Raw genomic sequence first — 20,975 nt, 5'->3', positions numbered from 1 at the left:
TTAGTGTAACGTATCTTGTGCATCACACTAATATGTGCTTTCATTTACCAAGTGAGATGAGTTACTTTTATGGCTCATTCAGTCATATCACACTGCAAGCTGCATTCATCAATCTTCAATTGGATTTTGCAAATGTGTAATGAAACATGTGTCCCTTTTATGCAGATATGCAATGGCAACCTCTTCCATGTGTTCCAAAAGTAAAATTTAAGCTCTAAATTAAAGAAGATATTTCTAGTCAGAAACAAGCAAAAATGGTGACTGCAGAGTATCAGAAGCCCAAGGTACAGAAATTATGAGAAGTGTCGAATGATTTTAAGGAAAGAGTCGTATTTGAAAATGCAAGACTCTTTAGTGGAGGTCAAGCAAGTCAATATAGGTAGAATACTCTGCAGAATTATGCGAGTGAGGGGAAGTCAAACAATGGGTCAGGAAATGCATTGTTTTTCTGCAAAACAAAAGCTGATTGCTATTACATACCTAAGTCACTTTAGCATCATGATAAATTCAGAAATAAACCAAAAAACAAGACACGCAAAAATAAAAAAAACATTTAATGATATTCCAGCAGAACTTTTTGTTGGGCTAGTTGGTGCATATTACTGAAGTACTATAGCGCCAAACAGACGACACAAGAAGAAGAGACACGGACATAAGCGCTCGTCCGTGTCTCTTCTTCTTGTGTCGTCTGTTTGGTGCTATAGTACTTCAGCCATTTAATGATGCTCTTTCCACACGGATAAATAAAAACAAACACATCACATTTAATGTGGACATATCAGATGCCTTGTGAAACACTAAAGGAACAATTCAGTTTCGAGCTATGGCACTTGCCGCATAGATGTGGGGGAGCCTTGCACCAATAGTGATAGTTACCACTGCATTTAGAAATTGAAAGCATTCGTGCAGACAAGGATGATTCTTTATGTTTTCGGCTACCACTTCAAATGCCTCCACCAAGTGTTACAATACTGCACGCAGCCATACTAAGGATCTCGCAGCAACACCTGCAGGTAAAAAGCAGAAGCAGTCAAAGTGCTGGTGTGTTCTGGACACTATGTTTGGAAACTTTTAGGCAAGAAGAGTGCAAGAAGCAGACATAACAACTGCATTTATTTCCATAATTCCCCATTTAAATGGCCTTTTCTTTTTGCTTAGACAATGCCTACGCCTAGCCACAGCAGCTCCCTCATACAGACTCCGCAAGCCAAGAGGCCGTGGAGGCAAATGCAGGTAAGAGGCAATAAGCAATAGCACTGGTATCGACATTCATCTAATTTCTTTTTATTTCGTTTAGGCAGCCAGCACACCTCGAACAGCCACCTTGACTGCGGGTGTGTCACCCTAGTCGCCAAGGAGACATTTGAGGGAAAGTGACAGGCAATGTGAACAGCCACTTTTCCATGTAAACAATACTCTTTCTCTTGGATGACTCCTACGCCTCGCCACGCCAGCACACTTGTGCACAAAGATGCCGCAGAGACACGTGCAGGTCAGAGGCAAGAAGCAGTGGCACTGGTGTCGACATTTACCCAATTTCTTTTTCTTACACTGAGGCAGCCAGCACACCTCGAACAGCCACCTTGACTGCGGGTGTGTTAGTAGATTCCCGTTGTACATATGCTCATAATAAACTTCAGTAAACTTGAACTTCATAATAAACTTGAAGGCAAATGGGACATTGACGCATTGTATGTTTGAACATTTATTGTACACATACAATATATGTTATACTTTGCAGTGCTACAGAGCGTATTTTGAAGCTTCCCCCGATATTTTGCACCTTTAATTACGTATGTGTTGTGTGGCCCTCAATGCAGTTCATGTTGTAGCAGCTGCTTTGTCTGTGTATCGCACATTGGCTTAAGCTCGTGATATCCACATACTTCTCTCACATATACAAAATAAAGTTCTATGTAGTCCTCAGTGTTACAACAAAAAATGAATGTAAACAATCCGATCGTGGAATTGTGTTTATTACAGTGGTTCCTACGACAGTTACTGACAAGTTGACAACTTGAACTGGTCAATCGGTCCGTAGCCTCCTCTATTTTTCAAAAATAAAGGAGGCTATGATCTGTCATGGCAAGGAATTGTATGTATACATAAAAAAGGGGGTATGTGTGTGTTTGGAGTGGGGGTATAGGATTAGGGCGGTACGAAAAAATGTACCAACACCGTGCTCTAGACCCATTCCGTTAAGGTACCGTAACAAAGCGTATTATGCATAAAGTTCATACAACCAACTCTGATATTACAGACGCCAGGCGACGCGAGCTACATTTGTCATGATGCATTCGCGACTGCACCGGATGCCCTCCACATTATTCTCGTTAATCGTGCTCACTGCGCCGAGGCAAAAGAAAGATCATGGGCGCAGGTGCCTTTAAAGTATCTCGACCTTGCGAGGCACGGCTGCGCGTGCCAGGGGAGCTGTCCGTGCGAACACTCCCTGGCGCACACCTGCCTCGGCGGCCCCAACCTATGTACCGTTCTGCTTCGAGCTTTGATCCCCCCCACTGTCCCTCGGGTGCCCTGGAGTTCCTGCGCCGCCTGCTCTACTATCATCTCAGGTGCTCTCCTGAGACTTCCGTTTGTCGGTTACATGTGCCCTACAGCTGGATCATTACTTATAATAATTAATAAAAACCGATCTATCGTCACGACGATAGATCGCGAAAGCGGCTTTTGCAACATACCGCGCCCGTGCGAAGAGAATTACGGAACGCCAACGAGGAATCTGACCACAGCTTCGAGCTCGTAACCTCGTCGAGTGACACTCCTGCAACAGGCGTGACCGCTGAAAACCGCATACCGCCGGAAACTTGAACAGGATCATCCCTCGGTTGCATAACTGCCAGCTGTACGGCCAACATGGACCACACCCACACCATCCCGCAACATAGAATAAAGAACCGACTTATAAAGCCCAAACACTCGGCTGCACGCACACATCACAACACTACAAGCGAGACGCCATGCTGCTACGCTGCTACTGTTGCCGGATTAAAACCGACTACTGTCACCAAGTCTAGCAAGCGTCTCAGGAGCTGGCAACCTCGGCGCGTAGCAACATGGCGGCGCTCTTGAGGTTCCCGATTTTAATAATGGGCCCTATGGGTAGCTTGTCCTCTAGAGTCAGTATAGTAACTCTATGCTTGCGCCAAAAACCAGAACCGTCATCCGTGCACTGAAACGAGAACATCCGGGCAATTAAGTTACGAGAGCAAAACGGGGTCTTCACACCCTTTGTACTGGACCACATTACAAACAACTTTTTAAAGAATATTGCTTCCAAGTTCTTCCTAATGTTTGTTCACTCAAGCTGTAACTTCCAGTACGTTGAAGCCTTATTTGTCATTTCCAATACCAACGTTTCAAAAGGCAGATACAGGGCGCTAAACAATTGAGTGTCATCTTTTGGCACTGCGACAGAGTTGTCCGTACTCTTTTCAACGCCAGCAGTTCGTGAGGCCCGCGGCGCGTCCCGGTAGTGCCCATGCTCGTTGCGTGCGGCGCAAAGCGGATGGCTGTTCGACCGAGACGACACTTGCAACGAGGTTCTGTATGTGACAGGAGGCTGTCGCGCACACGTGGGCCAGTGCACAGTGTGGCAAGTTGGTTCTTTATTCTATGGTGTGGTGTAGTGGGGTGTGCCGTATGCGAACGTGCGGTACACCCACTGTAAGATTGTGGCTAGTATCACCTTCACCCGATCTGCTTTGCCGGTTGCCATTTCATGCTAACACCTACTCTCGATTAAGGGAGAGCCGGTAATTTTTATTCGCGATTCGCGAACAGCTTGTTTCGCGCCGGACGCAAGTTTCGTCGTGCGCCATTGGAATAAGAAGCGACGTAGAAGACGGGTTGTTGCGATCAGTCAGGAAGTGGAAGATGGCGACAGCTCGATCGCTCTGCTCCAAACGTTTTAGACGTTGCATATCTGTAAGCATTCTTGTCGGCCAGCGTTTTGCTGCTTCAGAAGTGTTCTCCTGTTGCAGGGGGACCGAGCTGCGACAACGTCGACGATGTCCCGGAGCTGAATTCTGGCCCAACGATGCACTCGGAGCCCGCTGTCACTTCGCATTCTCAAATGGTTCGTCTGGCTGCGAGCAAACTTTTCACGTTGCGATTGTGTGGCGGTGTGCTGAACTGTTTTTCTTGACTACCTTTAGTCGCAATCGTTACGCTCGCATTGCGTGGTCTTGCTGCCAAGGCTTTCGTGTTCTTAGTAACATAAAAAAAAAGTAATTGTAGTAATGGTAGTTTTGACAGCACACCGCCGCTAGTCGTATTGCCGTTTCTTTTTCACTTTGCCGCTCCTCGTATTCACGTTGCCTACTGTTACGAACTTCCAACCGGTGCCACCAGTGTTACGACATCCAACCGGTGCCAGCAGTGTTACGAACTTTGCACCGCTGCACCACGATTACGGCTTTGTGGTCCCGTAGCGCTCGTCACCCGTTTCGTGACAGAGCGTTGGTAGCGAAGACTCCGAGCCTGGCGTCGATGAGAATAACAAAAGGGACTTTATACATCATATACAGGTTATCATACAGGACATGAACGGGGTCGGCACTGGGGCCGAGTGCTCACAACAAACGCGACTGTTCTCGCACGACGACGTCCGGCGAAAACGCGTGACACATCTCACCCCAGTCGGGAGCGACACTCTCTCCCGGTGGGGTCGGCGGATCCTGTTTTCGAGGTGGCGCGTCGCTTCTTTTATAATCCCCGAGGAACCATTGTTACTCAAACGGCCCAATACAAAGTCAGCACACGACGGGCGTCTGAGGGGTCCAACCAGCGACCGCGCTGGCCACCCGGTTCAAAGTTCGCGCGCGCGGTGACCTCCAGGCAAAGGGAGGCGCGGCGCCGGGCTGTCTGGCACACGCTGACACGTCCAAACTTGCGGCTTGCCGAGGCTTCTCCGCTTCTCCCGCAGGACCCGCTGCCTGACGGCTCAGCATCTTGACTGGTGAAGGGAGAATTAGGGCGCTCGCAGGATAGATTCTGCATCTTGCAGATTCGGAATCCGGGCTTGTGGTGATGGCACAACAGCATCCCCGCCCTCAGATAAGGCGCCGGGAAGACGAGCTGCCTCCACGTGGCTCGGATGCCAGGCGCGCACGTTCGTCAGGCTCGTCCAAGTTCACGTCCAGTGTCGGGACGCCAGGTAACTTCACGTGCCCAGGTCCGACTCGCCAGGACAGGAGCTCTGCTCACCGCGTCGTCGCCAAGGCACCTTGACCAGCTCCGCTCGGGTCGTTCCTAAGACCTTGCTTCTCGCCACTGGTCCCGCTTGGTCGTTCTGCAGCTTGCAAAACCGACCGGCAAAAGGCAACACCCAACACGAACAAGTGCCCTCTGTCTCCCGTCAAACACCAGACAAGGCCATAATCCAAATCAACCTAACTAAATAGCTATCCCCCTTTTGCTCCCGCTGCAACAGGAGGCAGGTGTACGATCTAGTACACAAGGCTCAAACAACCAGTTTTCAAATTAACAACGCAAGAAAATAGAAACAATTAATAATCAGCAATAATAATGACAAATAGAATGGTCCCCTTGAAATCACTTGGACCGAAAGCATACTTCTGAGGAAGCAAATGAGGTCATTCATTTTTCCCGGCGATATTTTCGCGGAATCCAAAGCTGCTTATATTTGCGACCCTGCTTATCCGTGTAGCGGCGGTACAATAAGCCAGATTCCTTGCCAAATGAAACCCTCTTTTTTTTCACTCCCCGTTTGACGCTCTTCCTCAGATCGGCTAATGAACAGTCTTCCTGTTGCTCGCGAATCAGACTTTCTCTTTCAACTGCAGCCTGCTCCTGCCGGCTGGCGGAAACCGGAGCGAGTGTGGAGCCCGCGTCGCCTAATTGCGGCGTCGCGTCTATATCGCGGCTAGCACTGTACGCGTCACTCCCACTCACTTCCAGGACCCGCTCGTCTAGGCCAGCCTCCGAGCTCTGCCTCTCCCGTGACTGCTCGCCACTCAAGTTACCGTGATCGGTCCGTGTGCCGCACCGCCTTTCGCTCACCGACGCTAAGTCAAGTTCCCTCGACAGCGGGCGCGCTTTGGATCGCGTGGGGGCCATGTACGCCACGTCGGCAAAGAATGATTTGCCCTGATCCCTCAGCAGCTGCTCCGAGCTATTTGAGAAGAGGTAGGAAAATTGCTCCGGGAGGGCGGCTGACACAGCGGCTTCGGTGTTAAGTTTCCCAAATTCTCCTTCAATGATAACCGTTGCGATCGGTAAACAGACACTCTCCTTCTCGGCCACTTGCCGTATCCTAACGCACTCTCCCGTAAAATCACTCGAGGAGACGAAAGACGGGTGAACAACGTCCATAGTTGCTGCAGAGTCCCGAAGTGCACGGCACTTCTTGCCGTTTACCTTAATTTCCTGCACATAGGGCTCCAATAGACGTATGTTTTTGTGAGTTTCCTGTATCGTTGCAAAAGCAATTCTCTCTGGGCAGCTTGCAGCGATGTGCCCTTGCTTTTTGCAATTGTAGCAGGTTAACGGTTTCCGTTTTTCAAAAAAACGCGTCGTATCATTTCGCTGTTTTGTTGCAAAAGCAATTTTCTCTGGGCAGTTCGCAGCGATGTGCCCTTGCTTTTTGCAATTGTAACATTTCCGTTTTTCGGGCTTTCCGGAAAACCCAACTCTCCCATCTGCCTTTTCTACGCGCACTGCCTTGCTGTGCAAGCTGCGGCGGGTGTAATACTCTTCCGCTAACTCTGCTGCCTTGTTTAGCTTAACCTCCTTTAGCCAATCTTGCAGCCAGAGCCGGACCTCCTCATCAATGCAACGGTAGAACTGCTCCAACGCGATGCATTCGACAATTTTGTCGCGGTCGTCGTAAACCTCTTCGCCCTTCAGCCATTCCACCAAGTCGGCTTTTAGACGAAACGCGAAGTCAACATTCGACTCCTTGCCCTTTTTTGCATACCGGAACCTCTGCCGGAAAGCTTCGGGCGACAATTTGTACTTCCGCAGTAGCGCTTCCTTCACATCACTGTAGCTCTCAAACGCCTCTTTCGATAAGCAAGTTATTACGTCTGATGCCTCCCCAGGAAGCAACGCTAACAGATTCTGTGCCCAAAGGGATCGCTCAATGCTATTCCGTTCGCACACGTGCTCAAATTTCACGAGGTATTTGGCCATATCCTCTCCGACGACAAAGGGTGGAAGTTGATCGCGTATTCTTGGAACATTAGAAGTGAGACTAGGCGCCGGCGAGTTATTTCGGATCTCCAACTCTTTCATTTTAAGCTCGTGCTCACGTCGCTCCCTCTCTCTCCTTTCCTCCTTTTCCTCCTCGCGAAGTTCCTTTTCTCTCCTTTCCTGCTTTTCCTCCTCGCGGCGTTCCTTTTCTCTCCTTTCCTGCTCGCAACGTTCCTTCTCCTCCCTTTCCCGACGTTCATTGATATCCGCCCAGGCCTCTGCGGCTTCCTCAGCCGTTACGTCCCCAGTCCTCATGACCTCAAGGATCGCATTCTTTCTTTTGGTTGAGCCCAACTCAATGCCCAACTCCTCACAAATTTCGAGAAGTTCCTTCACCTTGTACTTCTCCATCGTTCACACTGTCCTCCTGCTGTTTACCCTTTTTGAATATACCTGCCGTACGCTACTATAACACTACTAGTAAGACATATGCAAGTATTTCACACACTGCCCTGTTTACCCCCTCAGCATCCCCTGGTTTTCAAAACACTCTTACTAGGCTTGAAACACACAAGGTTATCACAATGCAACACCAAATCCTTCCCTAAGCTACTATAACCTGTGTCAGAGAAAGTCTGGTGTTTGAGGTAAACTTCAGGCACTCACCGCGCCGAGGTAGCTGATGCCGGTCAATCCCGTAGCTGCCATCCAGTGTTACGAACTTCCAACCGGTGCCACCAGTGTTACGACATCCAACCGGTGCCAGCAGTGTTACGAACTTTGCACCGCTGCACCACGATTACGGCTTTGTGGTCCCGTAGCGCTCGTCACCCGTTTCGTGACAGAGCGTTGGTAGCGAAGACTCCGAGCCTGGCGTCGATGAGAATAACAAAAGGGACTTTATACATTATATACAGGTTATCATACAGGACATGAACGGGGTCGGCACTGGGGCCGAGTGCTCACAACAAACGCGACTGTTCTCGCACGACGACGTCCGGCGAAAACGCGTGACACATCTCACCCCAGTCGGGAGCGACACTCTCTCCCGGTGGGGTCGGCGGATCCTGTTTTCGAGGTGGCGCGTCGCTTCTTTTATAATCCCCGAGGAACCATTGTTACTCAAATGGCCCAATACAAAGTCAGCACACGACGGGCGTCCGAGGGGTCCAACCAGCGACCGCGCTGACCACCCGGTTCAAAGTTCGCGCGCGCGGTGACCAGGCAAAGGGAGGCGCGGCGCCGGGCTGTCTGGCACACGCTGACACGTCCAAACTTGCGGCTTGCCGAGGCTTCTCCGCTTCTCCCGCAGGACCCGCTGCCTGACGGCTCAGCATCTTGACTGGTGAAGGGAGAATTAGGGCGCTCGCAGGATAGATTCTGCATCTTGCAGATTCGGAATCCGGGCTTGTGGTGATGGCACAACACTACCCATAGCAGTGCTGCAGCAACATTGAAATCAGTTGCTAGGATGGTTCCTTTATACACGGAAGGCTAGTGTCACTACTCCCCACGTCGCAAGTTGATGTCGCCGCTGAAGCTTGTGCAACAATAATCTACCGGGAAACGTATGCGAGGAGCGGTACGTGCTCTGCATTAACATCACTAGCGCCTTAAAACCAATTATGTGGCTCGGATGCTTGTTTCGTGCTTCTTGTGTATTGAAACGAATGCTGTTCTGCGTGCCGTATGCGTGAGTCCAAAGAATGCACGCACTTTTCGCTCCACTTTGCCGAGTGCTCGAAGCCTGCTTCACCTATACGTCGCGGGTCGGCCGGTCGGTCGGTCCAGTATTGCACTACCCCCGGAACCGCACCCACTCTTTTGCCCGCGGACAGGGACACGAAAAATGCCGACCGGCGAGAGGCTAACAGCTTCGCTGTAAAACGGTGCTCGTAGGTCGACGACAATAGGTCGACGTACGGCGCATGAGGTGGGAGTCGCCAACCTGTCTGACGGGGGATGTAACGTGGCAGACGCGCGCCGGCGCACCATAATTGGAATGCGACGGCGATTGGACGTGGTCGGGGTATTTGACTGATGCCAGTGAAAGGGCCCGTATTCAACAATGGTTTTGGGAAAGAGTTAGCTGGAACGCCTATAGGCGTTCCAGCTAACTCTTTCTAACTAACTCTATAGGCGTTCCAGCTAACGAAATATGTATACATATTTCGTAGCGCTTTAGGGCAGCTTATTTCGAAAGTGTTACTAGACTTGCTCAGCTTCACTTCCGAAATTGTAGCATATATGCCCTGAAGTTAAATACGAGAAATGTAATTAGTGAATATTCTTAATTAGCTACATCGGCATTGTGATTGGACGCGGTCGGGGTATTTGACTGATGCCAGTGAAAGGGCCCGTATTCAACAATGGTTTTGGGAAAGAGTTAGCTGGAACGCCTATAGGCGTTCCAGCTAACTCTTTCTAGCTAACTCTATAGGCGTTCCAGCTAACGAAATATGTATACATATTTCGTAGCGCTTTAGGGCAGCTTATTTCGAAAGTGTTACTAGACTTGCTCAGCTTCACTTCCGAAATTGTAGCATATATGCCCTGAAGTTAAATACGAGAAATGTAATTAGTGAATATTCTTAATTAGCTACATCGGCATTGTGATCCGTCGCGTAAGTAACGTCCGCCTCTTCCTTAAATACACCTGAAAAGGCGGAACAGCGCTGTGACAGTTTTTTTTTTTTGTCTGTCTGAATTAAAGGTGGAAAAATGTGTCATATGTGAACGCTTCCTTCCATATTTTGAGCATCAATGCACACTGACACAGGACAGAGGATTTAAAAAGGAGGTTCCATTGTTCCCTTTTGCGAATCAGTTGTTCAACATAAGTGAATACAAGAAAAGTGCATCACACTTATACGCGGTTTCGTCGGCGGTCGTCGGCTCCTCCCTTGAAATTGCAGAACGTGAACACGAACCTTGAGTACTCGGCGGTAGCGGCTTTTCAAGGTGCAATGGTTTTGCTATATCGCGCAAAGCCCGCGCAGTGCGCAATTTAGAGCCGCTGAACCAGCCCAAGCCGCGCACATTCTTTCGTGTCGCTTCAGCGCGGCAGCGTGCTCGTAGTGCCACCGAGTGGCAGCCACCACAGCTACAGTGTACTAGACACGACCTACTAAACTGCAGACCTTCACAGATGTCCCTCGCCCGGCACGCCTGGTCTAGTTCAACTGTTTTGCCGCTAGGGATAGCACGTACGGGAGGAGTGGCGCTAGTTATAACCTGTTCGCTGTCGTCTGCTTCTGCGATCTGTTCCAATGCCTGTGCTGCCATTTCGGCAGGCACAAAGAGCTTGCATTAGTGGTGAGTGAATGAATTCGCAAATGTAAAAGGAAAGCAAAATTTGCGAATCTTTTGCGTTTGAGTAGTGACGTTAGAGGAGGAGCAGCGGTGCAAGAATGGTAAATAACGAGCACAGGTGGAAGCTGCAATGCTAGACGGCATAACATTCCCTTTCCTAACTTCCGTAAGAGTTTGAAAAAAGTTGTTTTAAAGGATTCATTGGATAAGCTAGCTTTCTTGAGTTGATAACAGATAGCCCAATGTCAGAGATTACATTATAATTTACTGCTGTGTGCCGGTGACGAAAGGCAGGGTAAAGGTTTTCACAAGTAATTGCTTCGCCAAATGTACGTGTGCATCGCGTCTGTTTCAAGATATTTTTTTTATATTACTTGGTATCTAGGCGAGTTGAAATCTTGCAAAATGGGTCCCAGTGTTTTAAAACGTTCTACGCTGCAGGCCTTGTGTCCCGGAACTCTTTCTAAATTGCACGGAAAGCTTTCCTCCGTGGTACGGCGGCAGCATAATGGTGGTGCGTAATATATGTACGCACTGAATTCGAAGCTGTATGTGTAATTCTATTTTTGAACTCATGACACACTGTAAAAATGAGTGGTTGTTGTTTTGTCGTCGAACGCTACGGTGGTTCCAATTTTCTAAAAAGCGCGAAAGCGAAATTTACAATGGATACGGTCAAAATGTTGTGTATTTTACGAACTCTAGAAACAATATTACTTAATATGCAAGATATGTACGCTTTGGAACTGCATGACAAGGCAATAGGAGCGGCTATTTAACGCTATTTTAGAGAGCAGCGTACTACACGCACCGACATTTTTCAGGTTCGGGCAGTCAACATTGGAACGAAGTGACCCATAAAAGCCTTGTGACATCGCTGTCACTGTATTCGCAAAAATAATCAACTATGCAAGCAGTTCGTCACAACACAACAGCCGCCGTTCTAATTACAACGCCGCCCCAGTCAACCGTATACTAGCAGACGAACAGGTCATAAAAGCGACACCAACGGGCGAACGAAAGTAGGCGCGGCGACGCCCATAGAAGTCATTTATCTGTACAGGTCTGGCTGGAGTTACAGTAGGTCGTAGTACTAGGACGAGTGAGTGGATCCAGCGGCCACCGACCGGCAAGCGCCGAGGGTGATGCAAAAGAACGCGGAATTTGCGGCGACGCTGCTGTCGCTTCATCCGAAAGCTCTGGTTGTTTCGGCAACGCACAATTGTGGCAAGCTCCCGGGCGCAGTAGCTGTCGTCTGCTCGACGCACCCTCATTGTTGAGTCGTTTGCATCATTTCCGTCGGTCTTTCTCCATTTTATTGACTGCAAGTAGATGGTAAAGCTCCATCGAGCTGCGGTAGGGTTTCCGACGTGACAATCATCCAGCCGGCGCGCGGCGCCGCTCATTCAGGGGAAGGCGATGGTAGCGCTACAAGCTTTTCAACAAAAAAAAAGCCTCAATGGGAGCCCTCACTGGATCCACTGCTCTTATCTAGTACACTCCAGCCACGGTGGGCGGAGACGGTGGATTAGGGACTACCTGTACAACGTCGCTTCTGTTATGCAACCGTATCTGGTTGAAATAAAATGTGACCTAAATCAAAGTTATGCGACTCCATAGTTCATTGCAATTTGATTTTGTGTCTCGCGAGATTTCGTTAGTACCGCTTCAGCGGCTGCCGCACTGTGAGAATTCCTCATTTATTAAACGGGAAGTCCGAGTTATGGGCGTGAGACGTTGCACACCTACGGCGCTCACCTAAACGTCTATGCAGACTCGTAGCATCGTCTCCACTAAGCTTATAAACGTTATGGTTGGAAAAGAATACGTTCTTCCGTGTTAGGTGCAGAGCTAAACACGCACATACACACAGACGAGCCTTGGTCGATGAGCAACGCAACTGAAATGTTGCACGGCTTCGGCGCTCGCCTCGAAACAGCGTCGCTTCATCGCAGCTTAACGCAAGCATTCGCGCTGAAATAAATGTTGCGAGAAAAAAGATGATTGCGGTTTGGCTCAGCGGGGCAGCGTTATTACCTCGAGAGTTCATATTCCAATCAACGACGACGCTATCCCAGCGTATGGCGGTGCCTTGGAAGTGCCGGAAGTAGTTGCAACCTTTGAAGAGAGACATTTTAAACTAGACGCACTGCGTCGAAACAAACTCCAATCAACGACGACGGTATCGCAGTGCGTGGCGATGCCTTGGAAGTCTCGGAAGTAGCTGCAACCCTTGAACAGCAAGAAGCAGTGGATGGTTGCGCGGGCGTGTAGAGACGCCGCACGGATTCACGGCGCTCGCCTGCCTCCTAGAGAGTTTTTTCTTGCCTGTAATCGTATACTTTGGTGATAACGCGTGCGCCCATTCGGAATTGGCTCTGCTAGATATGATAAATATTCCCGATAAAGCTGGCGATACGAACTTGTCGCGTTGGCGGCTGACGCGCACAGGGGGGAAGTCGCGAACGGGGAAGCCATGGGTGAAGCCATGTTGAATGTGACGTCGTCGCGCCTTGCTACCAGTAATGTTTTTCGTCGATTTTGTCGACTTGGCTATGTGTAGGATTTTGTCGCAAAAAATATAATTTGGGAGAAAAAAGTGATTGCTTTTTGGGCTATCTGTATGCAACTTCACATTATCGACCGTTATGCTGTCCTACGTCACCGTGCTGTCGAGAGTATCTGCACGCGCATATTGTTGAATCTGGTGCTTGTTATTCCAATTAACTAATAAATTAAATAACATGGCGATATCTTAAACTAGAAGTACTGCGGCGAAAGAATCCTAGCATTCCCCAAAGCGATCATCTCAGATTGTGTGCCGCAAAAGAGGCGTTTTACTTGCACGTGCTGATGAGAACACTAGAGTTTGCTTTTGGGTTTGAAATGGTGTGTTCAGACCTCGGTCCGGTGCTTTTTATCGCTTCTCGGCCTTTTGGCTAAGATCAAAGTGTAGTATCAGGTGCTTTTTCACGTGCGTATCATCAGCCTGGGCACCACGCATTGCGTCGTGGTTGCTTAGGTGAATCAGCCATGGACAGACCAGCGCCTGCCCAACGCCCACCGAAAGCCCAGTGCTTTCTCTTCAATGTACCGGTTTCGACGCCGGTTGACGCCATCATCGACTCCATCGAAGAAGTCGTAGGTGCCGGAGGGTTGCAGTATCTGCAACATCACGGCGGCAACAAGTTCTTGGCAGCTGTCCGCTCCGCGGCCCAGGCAGCCAAGATGGCGGCAAAAGGTTCCCTGCTGCTCGCCAACAAAGTCGTACCGCTGGAACGCATGGGCACTCCAGTGGTTTATGTGACGGTCTACCGTCTTCCACCCTGTGTCAGTGACGACGCCCTGATTGCTGCACTTGCACCATATGGGAAGTGCCGCGGCGTTTCCGACGTCGTTTTCAAGGACAGGACGGACATCAGCAATGGCAGCCGACTGGTCAAGCTCGAGATGGTAAAACCTCCACCGAATTTCATCACGGTGACTGGCTTTCGGGTAATGCTAGAATACAAAGGCATGAAGAGAGTGTGCTCCAAGTGCGGAGCAGAAGGTCATTTTGGGGCCACCTGCACATCAGCTCGATGCGCCCGATGTGCCATTTTCGGCCATACGACTGCAACGTGCAACGCGCCGTGCAGACGTTGTAATGGCGAGCACGCCACTGTTGACTGTGTGTTGCCGCGTTCGTATGCTGCTGCAGTGAAACCAGTGACGCCCGCCCAGCCAGGACCGGGCGAGAATACCTCTGAAGAGGCAGCACAGACGCAAGCCACAGATCAACCAGGAAAAGAAAGTGCCCCAGAGGCGTCGACGCCAGCGTCCCCCGATGCCAGCGACGCTGCTTCTTCTCCCTCTACTGACGAAGAGAGCAACGAGACGCCACCAGCCACAATGGCGTCGTCTGCCACGGAAGACGATGAAGAGCCTACGTTAGACGCCCAGTCTACGCTGTCACAGCGGGAACGGCTCCTTGCATGTGCTCCAACACCGAACGCTAGCGGGAACGCGGCTGGACGCCATCGCGGCCTCCCCGAAGTCTCGGCCGGTCCGTCGAGGTTCACGCCGGTTGCCAAGACAACGGCCGTGCTTGCGAGTGGTGCTAGTACAGCGGTGAATGAGAGACGCACGCGCTCGCAAATAGCGTCTGAAGACGCCAAGAGAATGCTCTCTTCAGAGAGCTCTACGTCATCAGAACCAATGGCGACACCCTCCAAGAAATGCAAGAAAATGCCACGAGACACCACTACCATGGACGTTGTCTCCGATCCGGAGACGTACTAACAATGGCGCCCTGCACTGCATCTGCTGCCCGTAAGGGCTGCTTTTTCTTTACTCCTCGCTACGAAGCTCAGGCAGTGTTGACGGAACGATGTTTGGCGCAGACATCGCGTTTCCGCCCCTGTGTGAGCGTCTGCAACCTCGGTTTTTTAGTAATCAGCTTGCTGCCGACAAACTTGTGTGAAGAACGTGAACAGTGCCCGTTTCGCTTACGCCGCTGTGTTACTCCTAAGTCATTGCTGACTTTGCCGTGTTCTGGCTGTTGCACTGATGTACGACGCCGATTCAGTTCGCAACTAGTTGTGGTAAGCCATTTGTCTTAGTCTATTTCAGTATGCAACTAACTCACCATGTATTTGCACATAATGACACTTAACGCACAAGGATTTCGTAGCATAAATAAGCAGAGGGAAGTAATTCATTTTGCTCGCGAGGAAAAAGTCGACCTCCTGTTTCTTCAGGAGTGTAACTTGAGAAACAAGCAGGACGTTAAAAGATTTTGCGATGAATTTTCTGTTAAAGCTTATTTTTCATATAGCCCCGGGAGATGTCGCGGTGTAGGAGTGGTGGTTTTTCGTAGGGTGCTTCTACATGGAAGTCACCGCCTTTTTGACTTGGAAGGTCGTGTAATAGCTTTTGATTTTTTCTGGGGTGAGAGGAAAGTTCGGGCATTGAATGTCTATGGACCCGCCGTATGGTCAGACCGCAATGACTTCTTTGCGAGACTCTCCCCCTTTTTGTTAGACAACCACCCATTCTTTATCGTTGGCGATTTCAACTGTGTGCTCGACCCCATGCGCGACTCACGAGGGCCACGACAATACGCTTCCAACGCGCACGCAACTGAATTATCTCGTATAGTGAAAGAATACAATTTATCGGATGCCTGGGTCCATATGCATGGCGGAAGTTTTGGCGCCACATGGCAGCAAAGGCAATCGCAATGTCGTCTAGATCGAATGTATTTCCCCCCTGAATTAACAACGCAAATTGTCCAGTGCAGCATCCTCGATCTCCCCGCGGACGCTGGGCACATTTCAGATCATCGCCCTTTCGCTGTCATATTGAACCTCGAGGGAAGGCCAGGTGAACGCACTGACATGTGGAGACTAGACATTGCTTCTTTGCGTGACCAGGCGACTCTAACCGAATTAAAAGCGTCAGTAGCTACAGCAGTTTGCGATTGTGAATGCAATATCGAAGCGTGGGATACTTTAAAGGAAAGGTGGAGGTCAGTATGCATAGCAGCTAGCAGGAAACGGAAAAGAAAAGAGACCGAGCAGCTTTGTGAGTGCCTGAGAAGGATAAGAATAGTACGAGACGGTAACTCCCAAACACAGTTAATCCGCGAATACCTAGATCTTCAGCGTGAACGCTACCATAGACTTCTGAGCTGGTACTCTCGCACCTCTGCAAAGGCGTGGATGACCAACAGACCAATTTCCGACCCTGAGGTACTGCGGCTGGCTAGTGCGTCCAGCAGAAGGCAGAATGGCAGCTCTTTCATTGAAAGAGTTATAATAGAAGATGGCACAGAGAGTGGTGCGAGGCGAGATATCGAAAGAATTTTTTGGAACTGGTTCTCAGACGCATTTTCATCGGAAAAGATTTATGATGCAGAGCTATTGAGTGAAGAAATTTCAGACGTTTGCGCTAACCTACCTCAAGTAGAAGATACAGAAGGCCAGAATTTATTGTCTCCAACAAATCTGCAAGAAGTTTTTGATGTTATACGATCTATGAACAGCGGATCAACACCCGGTCCAGATGGCTTACCAGTCGAATTTTACCGATCTTGCTGGGAGGAAGTAGGCACTGCCTTAGTGTCGCTCCTTAACGGCATTCTTGCACGGGAAGGTATTCCTAAATCGTTTAATCGGGGTCGCGTAATGCTCTTGCCAAAGCCAGACTCCAACCTTGCAGAACCCTCATCCTGGAGGCCTATAACGCTGCTCAACACAGACTATAAAATATTCACAACCCTTCTTGTAAATCGCATGAAAATATTATTGCCGAAAATAGTCAGTGTACATCAAACATGTTCCGTGCCGGGTCGGAGTATATTTTCATCTCTCAACTTAACACGTGATATCATACAATACACAACAGCGCGTGAAGCTTCAGGAGTATTAGTAAGCTTGGACCAAGCCAAAGCGTTCGACCGCTTAGAACACCAGTACTTATTTGAGGTTTTACGATGCTATAACTTCCCTGACGAGTTTGTAGACATCCTGCGGATGTTGTATTCGCGAACAACAGCTGAGCTACTGCTTAACAGCATTTTAACACCTAGATTTGATGTGACAAGGGGAGTGCGGCAGGGTTGTCCTTTGTCACCCATATTGTTTGTGCTTGCGATTGACCCGTTGTTGAGGCGGTTTAGCGAGAGCCCGCTCATAAGAGGTCTTCCTATGCCGGGATCCGGGTGCATAAAAGTATCGGCGTATGCGGACGACATCACTTTGTTTTTACGGGATGGGGACAGTCTTGTAGAGGTATTTCGTATTTATAATCAATATGCTTCTCTGTCAGGGGGCAAAATAAATATGAGGAAATGTGAAGCATTAAATTTAGGTCGCGGCGAAATAACGCTACCTGGAGACATTAAACAGACCGAGCATATGCAAATACTAGGTATCAAATTTTGTACAAGTGGTGTTTCACCTCACACGTGGCGAGAAATTGTCAGCTCCATTAAAGAACAGTCAGAAGCAGTGACTGCGTCGCCACTGCCGCTGGCAGAAAGAGCTTTCTTCATTAAGAACGTATTGTGCAGTAAACTCTGGTTTGCTGCAAGGGTAGCTCTCCCGCCGTCACCAACAGTTCGAGTAGTAAACTCACTTATTTTCTCATGGTTCTGGCTAAACAAGACGCAATACGTAGCGCAGCAATTTTTGCGTCTGCCAAAATCCAGTGGAGGATGGAGCTTGCCGTGCATAGTTACATTCGGTAGGCTGTTGTGCACTAGGTGTACATGTGATCTACTTGATGATGATGAGTACCCTGGTAGGCCACTGCTCCTTTATTGGCTGGGCCATTACCGTCGAACGCTTATGCCACAGAGTACAGGCAACTTGCTTCCGACGGCGGTAACGCCGGCACCGCAGTATGCGGCGGCTGCGCGCTTGCAAAGCCAGCTTGTACAACTAAGAATCACAAAGTGGCGTGCGACACCAGTTTCCAGGCTTTGTGAAATGTTGTGTGAGACGGCTGTATCCCCACGGACAGCTACTACACAAACATGGACAGCTGTGCTTTCACCTGATTTGCCCTCTCAGGTGAAGGACTTTCATTGGCAATATCAGTGGGGCATTCTGCCTACAAAAGACAGGCTTAAACGCTGGCATATGGTAGCGAATGATAAATGCATATATTGCGCACAAACAGAGACCAACGCGCATGCAGTAAAGGACTGCGTTGTGGCACGCACCTTCTGGAAGCTAGTTGCAAGAATGTTCGGAATATCCATCGTGCGGCCACCACAGCGCCGAGATCGGTTTGCGAGTCTCGTCTACTACAGCGCTAGCTACATCTTGTGGTGCTTCCGTAACATCGCAGAACGATCTCGGCAGACAAATAGAGCAATGTACCCCAGATTGCGGAAACTACGGGTGTTAATATGGGGTCATCTTGAAGAACAGTTGTTCAAACTCGGTGAAGTCGAGTTTCTTCGCCGCTGGTCTACGCGGTACATAACCGTCTCCCGAGGCAAAGTCTCTCTACAGCCAGAATAATGCTCAATTCGGTTGCCCGAGTTCAGGCTGTGTCAGTATGTGCCCCGAGTGCCTTTCATAAATTCGAGGCCGACAACAATGCTTTTACGTGGAGGTGGTAATGAGTTTTGTTGTTGTTGTTGTTGTTGTGTGTGGCAAAGCCAGTGTCAAGAAGACACCATTTATTATTTCATTTGTGAATCTTTTTTGTTTACATCAAGTATGATGTATTACATGTGATGTCCCTCATACTGTACTTTTCGTTCCTACCACTGTTGTAAATGTGCCTACGGGTGAATAAATTTCCTTTTCAATCTGTTCTTATCAGCTTAATATCTGATACGGGTCCTATTTGGACCCAAGATATTAAACTTATTTTTGGAATGGGGCGGAGTGCTTGAAGCTTGCTTCACCTCCGCCACGGGTTGGCCCGGTATTGCACTGCCTCCGGGATCGGCCCACTCACCCCTACGGGGGTGGGAAACCCTTATTCAATCCAAAATCAGACTTGAGCAATAATACGCAGGACGTGAGCTGCTACATCGGAGGTAACAAAAGATGTTATTGCCCCCCGTCATTTTTGAAAAGCTCAGCCGCTGGGCGACCAAGCGATGCGGGAAAGTGAACTTGTAGTAGTAGCTTCTCGGCCTTTTGGCTAAGATAATGTAGTAGTAGCTTCTTGGCCTTTTGGCTAAGATAAAGTGTAGTAGCTTCTCGGCCTTTTGGCTAAGATAAAGTAGTAGCTTCTCGGCCTTTTGGCTAAGATAAAGTAGTAGTAGCAGGCCCCGTACACTCTCAAGTTCAACAAATGGCCACAGAGGGCGAAAAATCAATCGAGGCGCGTTTCAGCGTAAGCGCGCAAGTGGAGTTACTGTAATTTGGTCGAATACTTTAATTTGTGCTTTCTCTGCTAGGGGCGCTAAGCGTGGTGAATTTTTTACTTTACACAAACCATTGACATAAACAATCGAGGTGTCTAAAGATGTTTTGTTACCTCAGGCAAATAGGCAGTTGACTTTTTTAAAATTTGATTGTTGAAGCTGCTTTTTAGTCATAGCGTCAAGGTTTTTGTACTTGATTAACCACCGACAGCCGACAGCCTATTGGCATCGATGTGTTTCCTGGCCGTTGGCGTTCGAATACTACGGCGGTAAAACATTTTCGAAAGCATGCTGGTTTCGTCTGCGAGTCATTACATAGACTTGCTGTAAAGAAGTCTACTCTTGGCAAAAAATAGTGCCTGATTTTGTTTAGGCGTTGATTATCATGATGAATGCGGCGGAGGTTGAGGGAGTACGCTTGAAGGTACGTTTTTATGCCGTTGATCTCCATAACACCGTAAATACGCAAAGCGATGTCACAGAACACCCGATCATTGTGTGTCCTCCGTCATCGCTTGTTTGCTGTACGCCTACTAATTCTTCATTTCTTCAAGTGTTGTATCCTCCTTTTGTCCTTGTTCTCTTGTGCTTCACTTACAGTATGTCGTTCCGTCAGCTGTAATGCGCATTTGCAAAACCAATACGATTGATAAGACGCAGTGGTTGTCATAATTTCACTACACATGTATTAAGCTGGCACATATATGGTTCAGATACAGATGCCTGTATGCGGACTTGCACGACGTTGATGCGGAGATTAGGATAATTATGACAGAGGCAGCTGACGGCCGTAAGCTATTGCATTCTTTCCGCCAAACTACCCGGCCTGGTATAGTGCTGTAAAGATGCTGTATAAAAGTGACACGCGGTGACAGGGAAATTATTATACTAAGCAGCCGACCGTACGTTTTGTAGCTTAGGTCTTCTTTCTGGTGCGTTTGTGCTACCCTTATTAATGAGCCATTTCTTGCCTATGTTCTTGACTATGTAACCGCGTTTGTGTGGATGCGTAGACGTGTGCTTTTTTTTGTTGTTGTACTTGTAAAATGCAAATAAAATATTTTCAGGCTTACTCAATCTTTGGTGTCGTGTGCGTTTATTCCAGTGGAGGCCATCGTGCCACCTGGAAACCGCATTTTGTCAGTAGCCCTACACGAAATGCAACAGCTGGAGCGCGGCGGCACAACTCGGCGTAACGGCGGCGTAATAAACGAAAAACAGCTCGGGATGCCCTTAAAAGTCAGTTCAGAGTGTGCCTTAACTCGATATGACTCAGCGCTACATGTATTCTGCGCCTCGATCGTGCTCCCGCCAGTTTGGTTGTTGTGTGGCAAACGTAGCGCCTACTTAATATAGGCGCTACGTTTGCTACACAGCAACTAAACTGGCGGGAGCACGATCGAGGCGCAGAAGCCAGAAACCCAGTAAAGCCACAGAACACCTGGTAAAGCGTGTGCAAAACCCCGTTTCCGTTTCCTGTTGTACAGCGCCACCCGTGGTCACATACTTTAGTTCACGACGCCACCGCTACGCTTATTTCCGTAGCACTGTGGAAGGTACAGTTTCCCTTCTCTAAATTTGTATAGGTGTTCTGTGGTAGTAGCTTCTCGGCCTTTCG

At 49.0% G+C, this 20,975-nt stretch overlaps 1 protein-coding gene and 1 pseudogene across 5 annotated transcripts in view; both read left to right on the top strand.

Annotated features, from left to right (window-relative positions):
- The first annotated feature begins 3,480 nt into the window (after positions 1 to 3,480).
- The window catches only part of LOC135904722 (uncharacterized), a 60,386-nt gene continuing 42,891 nt past the window's right edge, over positions 3,481 to 20,975 (top strand). For 3 of the 5 annotated variants that reach the window (XR_010565190.1, XM_065435655.1, XM_065435652.1), the window contains exons 1-2: positions 3,691 to 3,945; positions 4,002 to 4,096. Coding sequence is in view for 4 of the 5 variants with exons in the window: in XM_065435655.1 (XP_065291727.1) it covers positions 4,058 to 4,096 (39 nt within the window). In the remaining variant the exon portion in view is untranslated. Of the gene's footprint in view, positions 3,614 to 3,690; positions 3,946 to 4,001; positions 4,097 to 20,975 lie in introns of those variants that run through there. The other 2 variants (XM_070522297.1, XM_065435653.1) reach the window with 2 other exon arrangements.
- LOC135904801 (U2 spliceosomal RNA) lies at positions 18,779 to 18,943 on the top strand (annotated as a pseudogene).

This window comes from Dermacentor albipictus, chromosome 7 (assembly GCF_038994185.2).
Source record: "Dermacentor albipictus isolate Rhodes 1998 colony chromosome 7, USDA_Dalb.pri_finalv2, whole genome shotgun sequence".
NCBI lineage: Eukaryota > Metazoa > Arthropoda > Arachnida > Ixodida > Ixodidae > Dermacentor > Dermacentor albipictus.
This window is presented reverse-complemented; position numbering and strand designations above follow the sequence as displayed.